The sequence below is a fragment of the Notamacropus eugenii genome, chromosome 1 (assembly GCF_028372415.1).
Source record: "Notamacropus eugenii isolate mMacEug1 chromosome 1, mMacEug1.pri_v2, whole genome shotgun sequence".
In the NCBI taxonomy this organism is placed as follows: domain Eukaryota; kingdom Metazoa; phylum Chordata; class Mammalia; order Diprotodontia; family Macropodidae; genus Notamacropus; species Notamacropus eugenii.
Window position 1 is genome coordinate 638772178 of NC_092872.1, and position 21165 is coordinate 638793342.

The 21165-nt window shown below is 42.3% G+C and overlaps 1 protein-coding gene across 1 annotated transcript in view; it reads left to right on the plus strand.

Annotated features, from left to right (window-relative positions):
* Nucleotides 1-2751: 2751 nt before the first annotated feature.
* SPRED2 (sprouty related EVH1 domain containing 2) overlaps nucleotides 2752-21165 on the plus strand; it is a 172670-nt gene continuing 154256 nt past the window's right edge. Inside the window, exon 1 of the mRNA XM_072635393.1 lies at nucleotides 2752-3741. Coding sequence (XP_072491494.1) covers nucleotides 3716-3741 — 26 coding nt within the window. The 5' untranslated portion in view covers nucleotides 2752-3715. The remainder of the gene's footprint in view (nucleotides 3742-21165) is intronic.

The window sequence follows — 21165 nt, forward strand, 5'->3', positions numbered from 1 at the left end:
CAAAGTATTTTTCTTTGCAAATCTACAGTGCTCCTAGGCAATATTGTGCATTCCAATCAATCTATCAACAGGCACTTATTAAGGTCCTATTATATATTGGGCACTGTGCCAGGAGATAGTTATTTGTGTTTAGGTAGCTCAGTAGATATGCTGGGGTGGGGGCCAGGTAGTCCTGAGTTCAAATCTATTCCCAGATATTATAGGTTCGTGACTCTGAGCACATACCTTAACTTCTCTGTGCCTCAGTTTCCTCATTTGTAAGATGAGGATAATAATAGCAATTACCCCCTCAGCATAAGATATCTTGAAAACCTTAGAGCTCTATTATATCAATGTTAGTTATTATTATCTTATACCCCAACTAAACTGTAGGCCCCATTCAGGACAGGAGCCCACTTGGATCTATTCCAGCTTCTATCACACTGCTACGCAAAACATTATTGTTTATGTAAAAACTTATTGAAAGAAGGACTTGCTCAAGTTCACACTTCATTTGGACCTAGAACCCAGGCATTTTGATACCTAGTCCTAGACTCTCCATTATTTCAAATTTTATCCAGGGCTGTGCATCTAATAATAGATGATTCCCAAATCTATCTAATAAATGACAAAGTAGGTAAGATGGATGTGATATAGATGTTAAACTACCCAAACTCTCTCTGACTAAAGTTGAGACTTTAACCACTCATTAAATATCCTATAAATGCCCCTGTTTTCATTTCTATAATCTTCAGTGGAAATGTCATCTTGAAGCAGCTGGTTGCTCAGTGGATAGAACTTGAATTCAAATCTGGACCTAGACATTTGCTGTGTTACTCTGGGCAAGTCACTTAACTTGTGTTTGCCTCAGTTTCTTCAACTGTAAAATGGGATAATGATAGCACCTACCTTCTAGGGTTGTTATAGGAAACAAATGAGATAGTGTTTGTAAAAAACACTTTGCACAATGCCTGGCACGCAGTGGATGCTTCCACTTTTCATCCCCCTAGTACTGCCATCTCATTTTTTTATTATTTATTATTTAATTGAGGTGTTTGTCTTCTTCGTATTCAGAAGGAACTGGATTTTCTCTTTCAAGTTACAAACACCGAAGAGCAAGACTGTATCTTTTTGACTTGTTCTGAACTAGCACATTCTATACCCACATAGCAAATACTTCAAGGCTCTATACCCTACCCTCAAAGGACTTGCTTTCTGGGGATGTATCTGTCTGTTTATGATGGTACTGTCCTAAGGGTGAAGATATTTGACTGGTGCCCATCTGGTATACAAAAACTATCCCAATGGCTTTTGGAGTAGAAGAGGAGAAGGAAGGAAAGAAATAAGGAAGGGAGGGAGGGAAAGGAAGGGAAAGGAAAGGAAGGAAGGGAAAGAGGAATGCCTGATACAGTCTGGAAAAATAGATGATATTCAAGGCTGCCTCCAGAAGGTAGAAATATAGGCATCTTTCTCCCAGATATTTCATGGGAGTTTTTATCTAGAAGTAGGATCGTAGATTTAGAGTTAGAAGGGACCTTTAAAAGTTAAGAAACAGAGGTTTAGGAAGTTAAGTGACTTATGCATTGGTCATATAGCTAGACAGAAGAGCTGGAAGCAGGATTTGAACTATGGTTATAGAATAAATTTAGAACTGGAAGGGGTCTTGGAAGCTACCTAGTTCAATCTGCTTATTTTGGAGATGTGAAAAGAAGGGCCCAGAGATTTTGAAGACTCCCCTGTCAAAGACAGAATAGGGATGTGAACTCAGCCCACCCCCTGGACTTCATATCCCGCTTTCTTCTCATTGCACTCCACCTTTCTGACTCCAGATCCAGCACTCTCTCCCCTATACCTCGTGTCCTTAGGGACGATCTAGTTCAGTTTCATTTTGCCAGAGGTAGAAACGTTACTAGTATGATTTGTCCAAGGTCGTATGTCTAGCTTATGGCAGAACTGGACGAGAACCTAGGTCTTGGAACTCCTAGACAAATATTGGTTTCTTTATGACACATTTCACTGATGTCCTGGGTGTATGAGAAGATTCTGCATCTTAACAGCAGTCAACTAGTGATGGAGAGACGTCTGGGGCCACCCCTCCTCTTTCCTTGCTCTCTCTCAAGCGCCCTTACCACAGTCTGGCGACAAGTCCTATTCTCCTCCTCCACGAGACACACGACAATAACTTGTTATTTAGAACTTCCTTTAAACCGAACAATCCCCATGATTTCAGCAGAAATGCAAACCTTTTAGATCAACTTGCCTGCCTGTGTGTGAGAACTTTAACCAAACGCGCGCCCCTTCCGCCAAACAAGAGCATCGTTTAGGTCCAAGTGGAGGCGAATTTGAAACAAACAAAAAACCTGTTGGGGCTATGCGGCTGCCGAGCCCTCCAAAACTAGTCACTTCTCCCCTCCCCCGTAATCCTAGAGGGCGTAGTGCAAGGACACCCTGAGAGCCCGCATGCTATGCAGGAGGGGCGAGGGAAAGTTGACTCCACTTTGCCGGACCCCCGCACTCCCTTTGCGTTTCTCCCGCTTTATCCTAATTACCCCTTTCCTATCTCCGAGCCCCTGTCCCCGCCCCAGCCCCTAGTTTAATCCCTGGGTTTGGGAGGAGAGGTTGGAGAGGCAGGGGGATGGGGGGGGAAGCAGGCTCCTGGAACGGGAGCCAGATGTGTGCGAATCCCAGTGCCTCTGCTCCCGCCTCCTCCTCTTCCCCAACCCCTGGGGCAGCTAAAACCCGGAGCACGGGAGAGTTGGGGCTAGCCTAACACAGCCCCAGTGGAAACAAGTCCACTCCGCAGCTCCTCCAGTGGGAGAGGTGGGCAGGGGGAAGTAAGCCGGACATGCCCAGTGGGGTTGGGCAAAGTTTTTTTTTCTTTTCTTTCTTTTTTTTCTTCTCCCTCTCTCTCTCTTTTTTTTTTTTTTGGTCGCAAGTAGGAAGCTTTTTGCACTCCACCACCTCTGGCCGCTGGGAAGACGTCATCGCTTCCGCCCTACTTCCTCCTCCTGTTGGCGGTGGTGAGAATCCAATATGGAGTAAAACGGAGGAGGAGTAGGGAGATGGGGCTCGGACGGGGCGCCCAGCACCGCCTCCTAGGCGCGCCTCCCCTCGCGGCGGACCGCTCCCCGGGACAGTGATTGGTCCAGCTTCTCCCACCCTGGGGGCGACCCCCCGCCCCAGACCCCGAGCCCCCTCCTCACTCCGGGCAGACCCCTTCACCTCCCCTCCTCTCCTCCCCAAGGCAGTTCTCTTCCACTCCTCTTGCTTGGCTGCTTGTTTTTCTTGTCTTCGTACCCTCCCCCTCTTCGTCCCCCTCCCCCCAACCCAAATCTCTTCTCCGTCCCCTCACTCTTGGAAACTGTTCCCTTCGAAACCCAGCCTCTAGCTTCATTCTCCCCTTTTTTGCCACCCGACGCCGGTGTCTCCCACACTAACCCCCCCCACATTTCAGCTCCCCTTTTCTCTGTGCCTTCCCCCTTCTGCCTTTCCTCCCTACTCTTTCTCAGCCCCCCTAAAACCTCGGCACTTTGCCGCTGGCTACTTGAATTCACACCCTCCCAACTGTGCCCCCGTAATCCCCAGCCCCTCTTCTCCTGTCTCCTCCCTCCTCTCCTCTCCCCCCTCCCCAATCAGGCGATCTCTCGAAATGTGAGGAAGGGGGGGGGTGGGTGGATGGGAAGATGAAGGGAACCGAGCTACCCGCTGCGGGGCATTCATCTAGGTGAACAAGAAAATGACCGAAGAAACACACCCAGACGAGTAAGTTTTTGCATTTCGGGGGCGGAGGAGGGTAAAAGAAGGGGTTTCATGAGAAACTAATGTGGGCAAATGGAAGGGGAGACATACTGATGGGGGGAACTTCATGGGGTTAAGTTTGTGATGTTGATGAATTGACTCCAGCTTAGAAAATTTCTGGTGTGAGATTTTTTTTCCTCCTTTGATGGGGGGGGGGGGTCGTGTTGGGTATTGAAGGGGGGAGTTATCCCGAGAGCTTGGAGCAGGGGTGACTAGCGGAAGCAGAGTGAAAGGAGTGGGGGAAACGAAGGAGCCCCCTCCCACTACTCGGCCCCGGGACGGAGAAAAGGGTGGTGGTGGTAAGGAGGTGGGAGACTGTCCGCCTAATACCGAAGTGGGGGGGAGAGAAAGAGAGAGAGAACGAGGAGGAGGAGGGGTTAGTAGTCAGAGGATTTGCAGAGAAGAGTCGAGCATTTTCTTTGCTTGGCCCCCCCAAGGTCGGGGCAATGGTGGGGGAACACTTCCCTCCCCTTTTTTTCTCCTTAATAACTCTGACTCACAAAGGTCCCTCTACCTTTCGCTGCAGAAAAGGAAGCCTTTACACCACCTTTCCCTTCCCTTCCCTTCCCCACCCCACCCCCCACACACCCTCTTTCTCCAACCGCTTCCCTCCGGCCCTCGTTTGTTGTTGTTAACTTCATTATTTTTAAGCCTTCCTAGCTCCCCTCTGGTGGCTCTTCGGGAGTCCGGTGATGCCCAATATCCGCCATTTCTTTTTCTTGAATCGCTCTCATTTGCATACCACATTTTCATTCATAAAAAACACACTAGAGAGAGGGGAGGAAGAGGGCTCCACCGCGGGAGCAGCGGGTGGCATTTGTTGTACACACGGTCTCCCTGCCCTGGCCAGCCGGCATTTTATTGCAGCCCCAAGGGGACGTGTGTGTGTCTGGGTGTCGGTCCGTCTGTGGGTCAGTGCTTGTCTCTTCTTCTCCCCCCACTCCCCCAAGCAATTTCGGAGAAATGGAGGGAGAGGTTCCTTTGAGGAGGGGGTTACCCCAGACTGAGGGGGAGCCCCCTCTGCCTATCCTGGCTGTGTATTCACATATACATGCAAGCGGAACCTAGTGGGGGGGGCAGGAGGGACGAGGGGCTCTGCGGGACACACACTCACCCCGGTAGAACGGAGAATGTGAGGAATGATACATACCCGTAGGGGCGCAGACGGAGTTCTTTGGTGGGAACGATACTGTTGCACGGTGTCTGGGTGCCTGCAGTCTGGGGGAAGGCTTAGATCATTTGTTACGAGTTCCCCCCTCCCCCTCCTCTTCCCCTGACACTTTATTATCCTTACTACTATTATTATTCCAAGTCCTGTGGGAGGGTGCAATTTCCAGACGAGCAGTCTCGGTGTTCAGGTGACTACTTTTGACTTCGCCCCCCTCCCTTCCTCCTATCCCTAAGGCATTTGCCAGCGCCGGTGTGGCTGGGGTGGGGCCGGGTCTCCTGGTCTCTATTCGGGTGCTGGGCTCCTCGGTCTCTAGGGCTCCGACCGGAGCCAGTTGCCTGGCTGTTGCTGTTAGGTACTTAGTAACTCTCCCTACCACCTACCACCTCACCTTTTTTTGTGAATAAGACGATCCCTTTGTCACATGATTCCTCTCCCCCTCCCAACACATTCATAAATCCAGTGCAAACCTTCAGCATCTTTCATTCAGAGCTGCCATTAACCTAGGTACCTCCTCTCTCCCTACACCTCTTTCCCCCTCCTTATCTTAGAGCTGCAGCAATTCGGAACCGAACTAAACGACTGGGGGGGCGGGGGGAGGTACCAGGATGCTGAGATGATGGATATTGCCTGGGGTTCAATTTCTTGGGGGGGGGGGGGCGAGGAAGGCGCTATCTTCCTACAATTGACTGAAGAGCCCAGGGGAGGGAAGTGACTCAGTTTTGTGCGACAGGATGGTGTGAAGGGGGAGGGAGATCTCATCATGCGGCAGGTGAAAGAATGTTAATTTAGCTTCCCCCCCTCCCCAAACCAGTACTTGCTTTGGGGTTTTCTGTAAAAGCCACAGCAGATATTGGAAAAGGGAGGTTAAGAAGGAATACAGAGTTCTTATAGATATGGTGAACGAATGAATGAACGTTGCTCCACCCAAAGAAGCCTGTTCATTCCTTTTCCCCCATATGTTATTTTGTTTAGACAATGGGGGTCTAATGTTGGGAAGGGAGGCTTATCTTAGTTGGATTATAGAGATTTTCTTCGTATTTATACATCACACTATACAGTGCTGACCTGTTCGCCTGGAGACATCCTTTGCTTGGATTTTGTGCCAGCTGGTATTGGTTTCTCTGGTTGTTTGGCCTTATCAGCTGGTAGTTTCTATTTTAGTTTTTGTTTTTGTTTTATTTTCAGATGGTACTTTGAAATGTTAATAAAAAGGAAGTTGAATTTTTATGGCTGACATACAAAGGAGGGAGGAAATGACAATGAATCTTACACCTGAACCTGTCTTTTCTTTCATTTTAAGCCTGACTAATAAAATGGCATATTACCGAAGAGAATTTGTGTTAAAAGGATCCTAAACAATTAAGGACCTAAAGCTAGAGGTTTGAGGATATATTTCCAACCTAATAGGTTTCCAAATTCATATTTCTTTAGCATACTGAATTGTTGTACAATTCAAGGTTAGAATTAGAAAGTACACATTTTGGATTTATGCTGCTTCTTGGAATTTCAGTATAACTAAAAATCTCTTGTTGTAAAATCAAGATCTTAAAATAAAATCGAAACACATGAGAGTATTTCTCGTGAGAAATCTACATGTTATTCATGTGAATCCCCTAATATTTATTTCTAACAGGGCCTAAATTTACTTGTAAAGAAATTGTGAGGATACAAGTATTTCTTTATCCACATCAAGAAACTACTGGTAGCCCAGTTATTTGCATGAAGTGAAGAAGGTAAAAAGGATGAATAAACATAGTTTGTTCAGCTCCAGAGTAAGAATTTTGAAAAAACAACCACAAAAATGTTGCCCTACTGGGAAAGGAGCCTGACTCAGGAGCATAAGGGAACTAGCCAGTTTCCCATTTTCCCATTTCCCATTTTCTGCAACCTACTTTTTCTTTGGGATGATTTTGCAAGTTTATCCTCACTAGTCAGGACCTTCCTTGGAGGAAGAGAAGGAAGGTAAGGATCTAAAGGGCTTCTCTTCGTAAGAGCAAGTGATTAAAAAAAAATCTCTAAGCCCACAGTATCAATAATAAATGCCTAGAGCTAAATTATCAAAGGCTAGTACAATAGAACTGAGGTAAGACAATGAAGCAATGATTTTTCCCATAGGTACCTACCCCTCAAAGACATACATACATTACATTCTAAAACATGCATTCACATTCATTTTTGTTGTTCAGTCTTTGAGGTATTCTTTGCAAAGACACTGAAGTAGTTTGCCATTTCCTTCTCCAGCTTATTTTACATATTAGAAAATAGAGGGATGCAGGGTTAAGTGATTTGTCCAGGGTCACACAACTAGTAAGTGCCTGAGGCCAGATTTAAACTCAAGAAGATAGTCTTCCTACTCCAGGTCTGGTACTCTAGTTACTGTACCACACAGCTGCCCATTCATTTAGTAAACACTTATGTGCCAGACACTGTGCTAAGCTCAAAAATCCCTTCCTCCAAGGTGTATATGTACATTTTAATAGTGAAGATAAAAAAATGCAAAAAAAATCCAGCATTATGTATGTATAATCAGTGGAAGGTAATTTCAAAATACGCTAGTAGTAGCAAGGACCTGCAGAAGCTAGGATTTTAAGTTTAGTGTTGGGGGAAGCCAACAGGTGGAAATGAGGAGGGAGAGCATTCCAGGCATGAGAGATAGCTATGAAAAGGCATGGACAGGCAAGTGCATCAGTGTTATAGAGCCCTTGATAATTTAGGAATAAAATGTAAGACTGCAAAGACCTGGGCTGTAAGAGACTTTAAATGCCAAACGAACATTTGATCTTGGAGGTAGTCCGATGAATATTAAACTTGAGTGGGGGATAACATGACTGAACCTGTCTTTTAGGAAAATCACTTTGGCACCTCAGGTGGATTGGAGTGGGGAAAGATTTGAAGGTAGGGAAACCAACTAGAAGACTATTGTAATAGGCCAGGCATGAGATGATGAGGGCCAGAACTAGATTGGTAGCTGTGTGAATGGAGAGAACAGGATGTGTATGGTAGATGTTATAAAGGTATACAAGTCAAGACTTGGCAACAGATTAGATATGTGAGATTGAGCAGTCAAGGATGACCCTAAGGTTTTGAATCTGAGTGACAAGAACACTTGAGTATCAAGAGACTGGTGCCCTTGACAATTATAAGGAGGTTCAGAAGAGTGGAAGGTTTGAGGATTTGTTATTGAGTTCTTTGGGCATGTTAAGTTGAGATGGCTATAGGATATGCAGTTGGAAATGTTTAGGAAACAGTTGCTGATCTAAGACTTTAACTCAAGAAAGGGATAAGGACTGGTAATATAGATCTTGGAATAATCTACATAGTGATAATAATTGTACACATGGGAGCTGATAATATCACCAAGGAGAAGAGGATCCAGAACAGACTCTTGGGGGACATCTATGAATAATGAGTGTGACCTGCCTGAAGATTCAGCAAAGGGACCAAGAAAGATCTATCAGAAAGATAAGAGGATAATCAAGAGAGAACAACGTCATAAACCATAGAGGGAAGAAAGTATTCAGGGGAGCAGGGTGATTGACAGTATCAAAGGCAGAAAGGTCAAGAAGGCTAAGAATCAAGAAAAGGCTATTAAATTTGGCTATTATAAGATCTTCAGTAAGGGGAGAGAGCAGTTTCAGTTGAATGATAAAGTTGGAAGCTACACAGCAGTGATTTTAGAAGTCGGAGAGGAGAGGTCATGGAAGCCATTTTAGAAGGCTTTCTCAAGGAATTTACACAAGAAAAAGAGATATAGGATGAAAGATAATGGAAATTGTAGGATCAAGTTTATCTTTTTTAATATAGGGAGATATGGGCCATAAAGTATCAGCCAGTAAAAAGGAAGAAATTGAAGATTATCAAGAGAATGAGAGTGATAGTGAGGACAATCTATTGCATTGGGATGACCTCACAGGTGCTTGGTGTAGGGTTTGCTTTAGCAAGGAAAAGGGCCACTTCTAACTGATAAAAGAGTAAAGAAGGAGATGTGATACAGGAGTGTGAAGAAAGAGGGGTAAATAGAGAGTTCATCATCAAACTATCAATTTATCAATTTAATTTTAGGCACATCCCAACTGGAAGTTTTTTGAGAGTATAGACTGTGTTTTTCAAAATTTTGTATGTTCTGCTGGATAAGAACTGTACTCTACACCAGAGGTGTCAAATGGGATGTGGGAAAAATTTTAGTGGGCAGAATCAGATTAAAATGTAAATGGGAAATATCTTTTTTAAGTACAGTGCAATATAGGTAATATTCGTTTGTAGTTTTCTAAGTCAATATGCTGCAGTCAGGGATCTGTTTCTATTTGAATTTGATACCCTTGCTCCACACGCAGTAGGCAGCTAATACAGTTTTTAAAGAGTTTTAGTCCTGGAAGCTGATGGAAAAAATCAGAATTAGTTATCACTGGATATAGAATATGGATCTTGAAGCTTATAACATGTAAAATTCTGATAAATTTTGGTTGGTTAGTTGGGTGACTGTTAGTCTATTGCTTTGTCTAGTATTTATTATGAAGGAGTCTGTTTCTTTGTGTGTGTATGTTCGTCCTTCATTGCTGAAGAAGACCATACCATCAGAGAAGTAACGACATGACTTGCATTTGGCTCTGTTTTGATTGAGGGAGGGCTGTGCAGGTCACCAGCCTCACTTCTCCTCCAGAGCCATCTGAATCCAGTGACCAGATATTCATCAGAATGACTAGAGATGACCCAGGATGAGGCAACTGGGGTTAAGTGACTTGCCTAAGGTCACACAGATAGTGAGTGTCAAGTGTCTGAGGTGAGATTTGAACTCAGGTCATCCTGACTCCTGCACTGGTGCTCTATCCACTGCACCACCTAGCTGCCCCTCATTTTTTGTAAAGTTCATTGAAGCAGATAAACTGACCGATCAGACTGGGTCATTCACTCATACCTAAGAAGTCACCTCAGGTCCAATCTGGACCTCAGGTCTCCTTGGGCCAAGGAAGAAACTCCATTTTGTCAATTCAGCCTATGAATCTGTAAATCATTTACATTTCTTTAGGTCCATACTGTGTGCTACACAATTTATTGTGGGGATACAAATACTTGCTATAGTCATTGAGTTTACATTCAACCACAGAAGACAACAAGTTGCGTGTAAGTAGATACAGAATAAATATGCTCGCCACAAAGTAATTGAATATAAGGTAGTTTGGAAGGGAGAGAGCTAATCAGTTTCCTGAATCAAGAAAAGCTCCACGTAGAAAAGGATTAGAATTTCATCTTAAGGAAGAGAAACATTCTAGGAAGCACTGGGTGAGGAGAGAATGCTTTCCAGGACCGTAGGATGACAGGTGGATAGAGTGTGTGAGAAATGGAAGGCTGGGTTAGAGAGGGAGAGAGAGAGAGAGAGAGGAGACCAGTAAGGCTGGAAAGGTAGTTTGGAGCCAGGTTGTGAAGGGCTTTAAAAGCTAAACAGAGGAGACAGTATATTTTTTTTCTTCCTCTGGCCTTAAAAATCATGACATCTCTACTGCTAGCTCATCCTGGCTTTACTCAGTACTCGAAGCCCCCTTACCCTCAATTGCCTTTCTAAGTGTACTTAGCATGTGATATCCCTCCACAAGCCTAGTCCCCCTTTTCTCATTGGTCAGTTCTTCCTGTAGTCTCCATTTGCTAGAGAGGCTGAGGGTGACCTGCCTTCATTCTCCTCTCTGCTCTGTACCTGACTGCCAGGTGAGTACACTTCCCTGCTTTTCAGCCCCCGTTTTTGCATTGTCTTTCTGTGTTCAGCTCCTCAAGTGCTGGATCTGTCCATTTTGCTTATATTTGCATCCCTGTCCCTTAGCATAATTCCTGGCACATTGTAGGCAGCTTCATAAATGCTTGTTTTCCTTCTTTCTTTTATCCCAGAAGTGTAGGAAGGCCCTAGAGCAAGGGTGGGGAACCTGTGGCCTGGAGGCCACATGTGGCCTTCAGGTCCTCGGGATGGCCTTTTGACTCAGTCCAAGTTTTACAGAACAAACCCTTTTATTAAGTGTGGCCCTTTGACAGAATCTAAACTTCACAGAACAAATCCCTTAATAAAAGGATTTATTCTGTAAAACTGAGATTCAGTCAAACGGCCACACCCGAGGACCTAGAAGGTTACATGGGGCCTCAGGTTCCTCACCCTTGCTGGAGCTTATTGAGTAGGAGAGTGACATGGGCTTATCCAGGCTCCCCAAAACTGTATATGGACCCTCTTACAAGAAGCTGTCCAATATGCAAACCAGACTGTCCATTTATTGATTTATAACAGATTGATATACTTTCAGCTGGTGTCAAGGTAGTTGGGAAGCTGAATTTCAAAGTCAGAAGACTGTTTGGTGAGTGGGAAGTCAGGCCCAAGGGAATGGAATGATCTTGAGGGATATTTCATCAAGGCTGTGATGAAGCTTGGAGAATTAGTTGTTTTTCCCCTATGTGTTGTGGCTGTTGTTGTTCAGTCATTTCAGTTCTGTCTGACTCTTTGTGACCCCATTTGGGGTTTTCTTGGCAAAGAAACTGGAGTAGTTTGCTGTTTCTTTCTCCAGCTCATTTTATAGCTGAGAAAACTGAGGCAGAGAGGGTTAAGTGACTTGCCTGGGGTTACAGCTAGTAAGTATCTGATGCTAGATTGGAACTCAGGTCTTCTTGACTCTAGGCCCAGTATTCTGAATAGAGTCACCTAGCTGCTGGTTTCTATGGACACCAGAGACCATAAAGGTAATAAAGGTATCTGTCAGCTACCATCTGCCTTTCCCTTGTACCCTAAAAAATTCTTATTCTTTGATGTAGCTTAAAAAAATTTTATATAAACAACCATACTTGAATTATGGTATCAGTTTACAAGACATGTTGCATTTGACTGAAAGCCATAATGACCTTTTTTTCCTCCAACTTGGAGTTACCATTTTGAAATAAATTATGGGTGTGGCAGGGATTATGCCTTATTTAAATCTTTATCTCCCACAGTGCCTAGTACAGTGCTATGTGCATAGTAGATGCTTAGTAAACGATAGTGGAGTTGAAGCTTATTTCACCTTAGATTTCCCCCCACTTTTGCATATCCTTTAGTGACATTTCTCTGAAGCCATGTAGGTGGTCTTAAGGCATGTCTTCCAGTGGGTTACTTCTGGCAAGTCATTCAGTTTGTATTCTTAGCTTTGGTGTCATAGGGATACAGTTTACTGACTTTGTCTCCAAAATCCAAGGGAATATCCTGTTTGGAGTTCACAATCCTTGTCTCTCTTCCCCTCTACACCACTACCCTTTCCATAGATTTACTGCATAGTAGTTGGTAACAATAAGGCTGACTGTGCAGTCACCGAATTGACTGTAGAGAATTGAAATACTTGTTCTGTTAACCACAGAACCATAGATTTTTAGAGATAAAACAGAAGACCTTAGACATTGACCAGTCTTCATTTTTCCAATAAGAAAACTAACTGAAGCATGAAAAGTACATAACTTGCCTAACATCCTGAAGCTGTTTTGGGGGTTTAGGGGAGAAGGCAAGGTACAATGCTCAAGTCTCCTGTCTACAGTGCTTTTATAACATGCTTCCTTTTTTTCCCCTAAGGAATATTTCATGGAAATTGGTGGGGCCCCTTTTTTAGGGGCAAGCACCTACTGTGTCGCAGGCTTCATTGGAAGGACAAATACCGAAGCTGAAGCTTAAATACTTTGGCCACATAATGAGAAGACAGGACTCACTGGAAAAGACTCTGATGCTAGGAAAGAATACAGGCCAAAAGAAGAAGAGGATGGCAGAGGATGAGATGGATAGATAGTGTCATGCAAGCAACAAACATGAGCTTGGAGATACTTCAGGAGACACAACAGAAGGGCCACAGCAATAACAATGTGTCAGGCACTGTGCTAAGCACCAGGGATACAAAAGCAGGGAAAGTCCCAAATCACAAGGAGCTCAAAAATTAAGACGCGAGGAGAGAAAACAAGCAGATAAATATGTACTAATAAACTACGTATAGGATAAACAAGAAAGGATGAACAGAGAGAAGGCACTAAAATTAAGAGGGGTTGGAAACGACTTCCAGTAGAAAGTGAGATTTTAGTTGGGATAGGAAAGAAGCCAGGGAAACCAGCAGGTAAAGATAAAGAGGGAAAGTGTTCTAGACATGGAGGACAGCCAGAGAAAACTGCCAGACCTGAGAGACAGGATGTCTTGTTCAAGAAACAGTAAGAGACTAGTATCATTGGATCAAAGAGGAGTAAGAAAAGACTGGAAAGGTAGGGGAGTTACTAGGTTATGAATGACTTTGAATGCCAAATAAAGGATTTTGTATTTGATCCTGGAGGTTACAGGAGGTCACTGGAGATTATTGAGTGGGAGAGTGGGTAGGGTGATGTGGTTGGACTTGCACTGGCAGCTCAGTGGAGGAGTGACTAGAGTGGAAAAGGACTTGAAGCAGGCTGACTGACCAGCAGACTACTGCAGTAGCCATGTAGGAGGCAATGCTGGCCTGTACTAGGGTCATGGCAGTGTCAGAGGAGAGAAGAGGGTGTGTTCAAGAGGTGCTGCAAGGGTGAAATCCATAGACCTTGGCAGCTGATTGGATTTGGGAAATGAAAGACAGACAAAGAGAGAGAAAGTGAGAATGAATGAATGAGGAATGCACCACTATACCTAGGCTGTGAGCCTGGAGAACTATGAGGATAATAGTGCCCTTGACTGTAAAGTGGTTGTTTGTGGGGAAGAGGAAAGGTTCTGATAAATGATAGGAAAGCTAATGATAAAGATCTTTTGCATATGTTGAGGTTAACATATCTAATTTAAATTATCTGAAAGAGTTTTGAGTTATAAACTGAAGGTCAACTGAGAGATTAGGGCCAGATTGGTAGATCTGAGAATTATTAGCATAGTGATGGTAGTCAATTCCCTGGGAGCTAAGATCACGTAGTGAAGTAGTATAGAAGGAGAAGAGAAAGAGGACCCAGGACAGAGTGCTGTAGACACCTATGATTAGAGGGCATGAATGACCTGGATGAGGATCCAGAAAAGGAAACTGAAGAGATCACTGAAAGGTAGGAGGAGAACCAGGAGAGAGTGGAATATCAAAAACCTAGAGAGAAGAGAGTATCAAGTAGAAGGAGATTCAATAGTGTCAAAAACTTTTACATGATCTCATTGGGATTCTCACAACAGCCTACTAAAGAGGGCCGTGACCCACACAAAGAAGTTAAAAACCCCTGCTCTAGAGGTCTGGACATTGGATGGATCCCAGAGTGGAGCATGTGGGGTTTCCTCTCTCTCTTTCTCTTAGTTGATGACGGGCCTACACCTTCATTCTCCTTAGTTATTGGTAGTAGCCTGTCCTACATGATAAGGTGATAAGCAACTTTAATACTTGAACTTTTAATAGGTCATAGATTCCTGAGCTGGAAGAGTCATCTGCCAATCACTTTAATGAATGAGATTGAGTCCCAGAAAGTTTACTCAAGTCATACAAAAGGCCCAAATCCAAAACCTTTTCCACGATGCCACACAGATACACGAGGAAATTATTTCATTAGCAGCCTGCCCAATGTCTAATAGAAAGTGGATGACTTTCTAGGACTAAAAACACCCGTGTTTGAGTTTTCAGTTCAGTGTTCTGGGCACTGGAACATTATTAGACTTAATGTGAGAACTCAATATCTCTGCACTGAAGGAATGAATACTGCAAAGGTTTTTGGGGTTTTTAATTGCCAGTACCCAGTTTCTTTTGGGGATAAATCCTATGTTAACTTGCTAGTTTATTCTTGTAGGTTTCTCCTCTAAATTATAAAATAGATGGAATCAGCATTTCAAAAAGTGTTGTTAACTAGAAAATTGTCAATTTGGGTGGGATACCAGAAAGGTAAATCTGTGGTATGTTAGGAAGGGAAGGAAATGATTATACTAGAACCTTGTTTTAATACATTGTTAATAGGTTGAACATTTATTTCTTGAAGACTGCTCACAGGACGGCTGTATATAGAAGCATTAGCATGTTCTAACCACTTCTCATAAAGGGATAGAATAGTTTCTTTCCTTTTTTGGGAAGGGGGGTGCCAGTTGGAGTTAAGTGACTTGCCCAGAGTCATACACCTAGTATGTGTCTGAGGCCAGATTTGAACTCTGGTCCCCCTGACTTCACCTACCTGCCCCTAAGTCTTTTTATTGGATGAACTTTTCTGACTGTTCTCTTCCTTTTTTTTGTACTATGAGAACAATCAGAAAAATGCATGTTCCTGAGAGATATGATGTAGTACCAAGTATCCAAAATGCTTAATGATTTCTTAAGTTTTATTAAGAATTTTTTAAAAGATTTCTTGCTTTTGCCACTTACTGCCTATTTGACTTGGACAATTTATTTAATCTTTATGAACCTCAGTTTAGAATAATGACCTTGCAGTCTCTTCAAGCTCTCAATATATTTTTTCTTCCATTTCTAATTGAATAATTGAATATTTGTATCGCTTGCTATGAAAGTGACAAAGAAATTAGTTTTATCCCAATTCTCATTTTTAATACTAGTGAATGAAGAAACTATACAGACATGAGTATATTTTTTGAAATTTTGATCCAATTTGGTTACACTGTTTAAAATGTTATTTTACACTGTTTAAAATATTATTTTAAACTGAAAAATTTCATACTTTTAAGTATTCTCCCTGCCACTTAAAGGATGTAATACCGAAGCTTAATATTTTCACATTTTCCTTCACAGAGTAAAATATTTCCTTTTTTTTCTTCATCTGGTAAAGCATGACTCACTTTTGAAACCATCTACATAATTATTGTACAATGTTAATAATTACATCCGGTCCAGAAATGTTAAGTGAATTGAATTTTCCTAAATTCAAAGGATCTAAAACACATTTAGTATTTTAAATATGGAAAAGATCTTAGGAATCTTTTGGTTTACAGATGAGACTCATTGTGGGATAGTGGATAAAGAGCTGAATTGGAGACAGGAAGACCAGAATTCAGATTCCTTCTGAAAATACCTAATTACTGTATTCAACAAGTCACTGAATCTCTGTAAGTCTCTTTCTTCATGAGTCCAATGAGAGGACTGGACTAAATCTCTGAAGTTCCCTCCAGCTCTAAATTTTTGATCTATGAACCAATGTATTTGAAGCTCAGGGAGTTGAAATGATTTGCCAGGTTCATGTTGGGAGTAAGGGATTTGAACTCATCTTCAAATTAGAGATTCTGATATTTGATTCTTTACCACTTCTTCTATTGTTTACCTTACCCCCTAATGACAGTGCTTTTGACCTTACCTACAAATACCTTTCCCCCAGACTTCTTCACCTTTCCAAAGGTTGCCTAATCTTCAAGGTCCAGGTCCACAAAGGAAGAGATTTCTGTAATCTTCACTAATCTCTCCATTCTCGGAAATCTCAAGACAATTTTCCAGTAAAATAACTTTTCATAGCCTTGTTAATTAATAGATCACATGCACGAAACAGCCTTCCAACAAAAGTACCCTACTTTTGAGGGTAGAGATTTCATATTTTTTTCTTTGTTTATACTCTTCACAACTTGCTTACTGAAATAAAATTGTACATGAACACAATCCAAAGAAGAGAGGGAGAGTGGTGTGACCCCACTAGTGAGATGGAGAGAGTCAAGACCTCTGGACCAGTCTTTTCGGGGAGGTGGGGGGGAGAGAATTGTTCTAATGTCAGAGGGACTCTTTCAAATGCCACTAGCCCCAAGTCCATGTGATGATGGTTCAGGTTTAAACAAACCATTATCCCAAAGTAGTGCAGGTGATGCCCCCTCATTGAGTATTCAGGCCCTGACTTTTTCTTGATGACTGGCCAATCTGACTTTAAACTGAAGAAAAACTCAACCCTAGTGAGGAAGAAATCAGTAGGCAGAATGAGATACATCATTACCTGGTATGTCCCCTTCATGGACAACCAAGAGAAATACAACACTTAGAAGTTCATCGAAAAGTGATTAGAATTTTGCATTTGTATGAGTGTTCTATAGTGGCACTTTGCAGAGGTAGTGACAAGGAATAAGTCCAGTGGGTGGGACTTCTTCAGCTAGCTGGCATTTACCCTTCAAAATGCAAATTGCCCCAGTGATTCCATGATTCCTTTGGGATTCCTGCCATCAGTAGTGATCTGAGTCCCTTAACAAGGTTTGTAAAATTCACCCCCATGTGGCCAATCTAGTGATGTGTGGGTCCTTGAACTTAGCTTTACTTGGCTAGGATAAGTCCTCAAATAGAAACTGGGAGGTGTAGTTCTTCCCACTTTGTAGGGAAGCTCTGCCTAAGCTTATGCTTCATTTACAATGGACCATTGAGAGTCCATTGTCACCACCTCTATAGGACTAGGAGTTAGAAAGAGTTCGATGGCCCAAATAATTGAAACAATTTTTGATAGAAACATTTCCAAAATAGTACATATTTTCCTATTTTCTCTTAAATGGAGTATAGAGATGGTGATTGAATATGTGATGTCATTGGTATGAAGAATTCCTGGATGAGGATACTCAGTCTTTACCTTTTCTGCCACTTAGAGTCTTAAAAAGTTGCGGTAGTACTGAGATGTTTAGTCAGTAAGTCTTTCCTAACTCATCTGCTATGTATCAGGCTCTCTGCTAAGCATTGGGGATACAAAGAAATATAAAAGACAGTCCTTGCTTTCAAAGACCTCACAGCCTTAATGGGGGATATGACATGCAAGTGACCATGCACAAACAAGACAAATTGTAAGTAATCACAGAAGGGGATAGTACTAGCACTTAGAAGGTCTGAAATAAGCTTTTTGTATAAGGTCGGATTTTAGTTGAGACTTGCAGGAAGCCAGGTAATCCAGGTGAAAAAGATGAGGAGGGTGAGCATTTTAGGCATGAGAAACAGTAAAAATGCCTAGAATCTGAAGATAGATTGACTTATTCAAGGAATAGTGAGGAATCCAGTGCTGCAAAATTGTAGAGAGTATGAAGGAGAGTAACCAATAAGAAGACTGAAAGGGTAGGAAAGTGCCAGGATCACACAGGCAGGATGTGTCAGTGTTGGTACTGGAATCCAGTTCTTACTGGCTCTTCATCTACTATATGAGTCTACCATTCCAAATGGACTAGACTGAACATAACATGATTATTCAGGGTCATTGTTAATATGAATCTCAGTTATTGTATTGCACTGAAGTAGAATAGGAACTCTTGAAGTGACTTTTTTCACCTGTACAGTGTGATTCCAGATAATTTTTTTTCTGTCTCCTTATAGGTTCACTGTCACTTCTACCAATACCTTCATACCCATATTTAGCAGACACCTCGCCTTGTGATCTGTTGTTTTTAAACTGCTGGTGGTTTAAGAAATTCTAACTAAGCCTATTGGAATCGTATCTAAAATAAAACTTAGTCACTGACTCTGAGCAAGGGTCCAAGAAGCTTTTTCTAGGTTAAGTGCATGGATTTTAGTGACAGCTATTTTGGCTGCTCAGAAGCATTTTAAAATGTTCCTTTCTTGGCTATGGCTCTCATAGTTGAGGTTGCCTGGATATGTGATGAGTAAGGTGTTATTATAATCAGTTAGTTAAAGGAGACATAATAAAGACAGATTTCAAACTGTGCCAAAATGTTTAGCCTAAACCATCCAAAGTCCTGTTGGTTTTACTTCTTAAGGAGCTCGTAGTCCAAGGGAGAGGCAACATGTACAAGCAAAATATATACAGAATGGATGGAGAGCCAGCCTGAGAGCCAAGATATATACAGCATGGATGGAAGGTAATCGTAGAAGAGAGAAAGGCTAAGATGTATTAGATTGTGGGCTCAAATGGTAAGAAAAATCTGGTAGGTCTTGAGCTGAGCCGTAATGGATAGATTACATCAAAATAAACCATGGGAAGGCATAACCTGACCTTAGCAATTAAACTTAGGATCATAGGATTTAAAACTGGAAGAGATCATAAGTCTGATGTCCTTATTTTTCAAATGAAGAAGCTGCAGCTAAGAGAGATTAAAGGACTTACCCGAAGTCACAGAGGTATTAAGTGAGATCATCCATCGACCAAGAGCTTGAAAAGGGCCTTAGAGATCATACAACCTATTCTTCTCATTTGATAAGTTAGGTAACTGAGACCAGGTAAGTGGATGGTACTTACTCAAGGTTACATGTAGTAAGGAGCAGAGCAAAGGCCCAATTGAGGGAAATGGGGCTAGATTGGGAATCAAAGGATGTGGCCCTCATCGGATCTTATGGCATTCTGATTCTGAATTCAATACATGGTGCATTGTATGTTGATGCCTTCCCCCTTTCATCCCCACAAAAATTGGAGTGTCAGGTGCTCAGTTACAAACCAAGCTTCAGGAAGTGATGTTAGTTGAGTTAGTCCTATTTTATTCACTTAGTCTTATCTTTAACTAAAATGAATAACTTATCACATTAAAAAGTATAGAAAACATCCATTCAGTAGACATTTATGAAATGCATCCCATGTATTAGGCATTCTACTTAGTGCAGGGGGATACAAAAAGGGACAAAAGACAGTTTCTGCCCTGAAAGGGCTGACAGTCTGATGGGAGAGACTACATGCAAACAAATACATACAAACCAAGCTATATGCAGGTTAAATAGGAAGTAATTAATAAAAGCTAGGGGCTGGAATAAGGGGGGTGGGGGGAAGGCTTCCTGATGAAGGTGGAATTTTAGTTGGGACTTAAAGGAAGCCAGGGAGGGAGGTTGGTAGTCAGAATGGAGGAGAGGGAGTATTCCAGAGAAAGTGAACAGCCAGAGAGAATGCCTAGAGCCAAGAGATGGAGTATTTTGTTTGTGGAACAACCGGGAGACCAGTGTAGCAGGATCCAAGAGTTTGTGTTGGGGAGTAAGGTGAAGGAGGACTAGAGAAGTAGGAGGAGCTATGTTATAAAGGGCTTTGAATGCCAAACAGAGCACTTGGAGGCAATAGGAAGTCACTTAAGTTTATGGAATGAGGACACCTATACTAAGGTTGAGCTTGTAAACCAAAACTTGATTAATTCTGATGGTAAAATTGGCCTCTGGTGTTAATTTCTCTTTATACAAGCAACACTTGAATGATTCCATGGTACTAGGTTTTTCATAGGTGTAAGCCTGCATAAAAGCTATGGAGGAGTACTTAGACTTTGGTGTCTATTCAAGTGAGCTTTGGAATGGAGGCTAATAACTGCCTCAGGGTGTGTTAAAAACTTATGAAGGGTAAGTGGAGGACCAGAGTGTTGATGGGAAGGGTTGTGTTGGCTTAATGTCAAACTAAGTACAAACCTTCTGTTGAAATTTTTCTGGGAACTCCTGGTCCTAAATGGATATTTAGTTTTGCAGATGAATCTCTTGTGAGCTTTTCCATTTTAATTATGGACATAGTTAATCTTGTACATTGGGCACTTTAAAAGTCCCCATTCTTCTTGGGCTTGGTGTGTACAGTTTTTCCTTAAGAGCTAAAATCAAACTACATTGTATGCTCCTTAAAGAACTTTTGAAAACTTTCTAATATGTTCTCACCTTGGTGAGAAGGAAGCTATCTGAAAAAAAACCTGTAATTATGAATGTGCCTCATTGATGTCTGAAACCAGGCTGCTCAAATAGTCATCCATCCATCTAGATTTGAGAGTCTGTTTTGGACTTGGCAGTTGAATGGGCATGTTTATTTTCCTGTTTAAATGATACCAGTGCATAGGGGAGGTGACAACAGGAAGGGGAATCTGTGACAATATGTCTGTCCTTCATACTGCTGAAGTTTCCCCTGATTACAGGAAAGGAAAAGGAGTGTGTGTGTGTGTGTGTGTGTGTGTGTGTGTGTGTGTGTGTGTGTGTTGGATCTAGGGAGGAAAGACTTTACCTGATAAGTGAGTGATTTGCTGCTTACCTCTACATGGAAATTGGGGGACAATCAACAAGCATTTATTATTAAGCACCTACTGTGTGCCGGACATGGTGCTAACCACTGGGGATATCAAGAAAGGCAAAGACTTCATTTTTTTCTTAATTTGTTTTCAGTTTTCAACAATCACTTCCATAAGTTTTAAATTTTCTCCCGCTTCTCCCCTTCCCTCCCCAAGACGCATACAGTCCTATGTGGGTTCTACATATACATTCTTATTAAGCACGTTTTCACATTAGTCATGTTGCATAGAAGAATTAAAACAAATGGGAGAAACCATGAGAAAAAAAACAAAATATAACACAAGAGAAAATATTCTGCTTCATTCTGCATTCAGATTCCATAGTTTTTCTCTG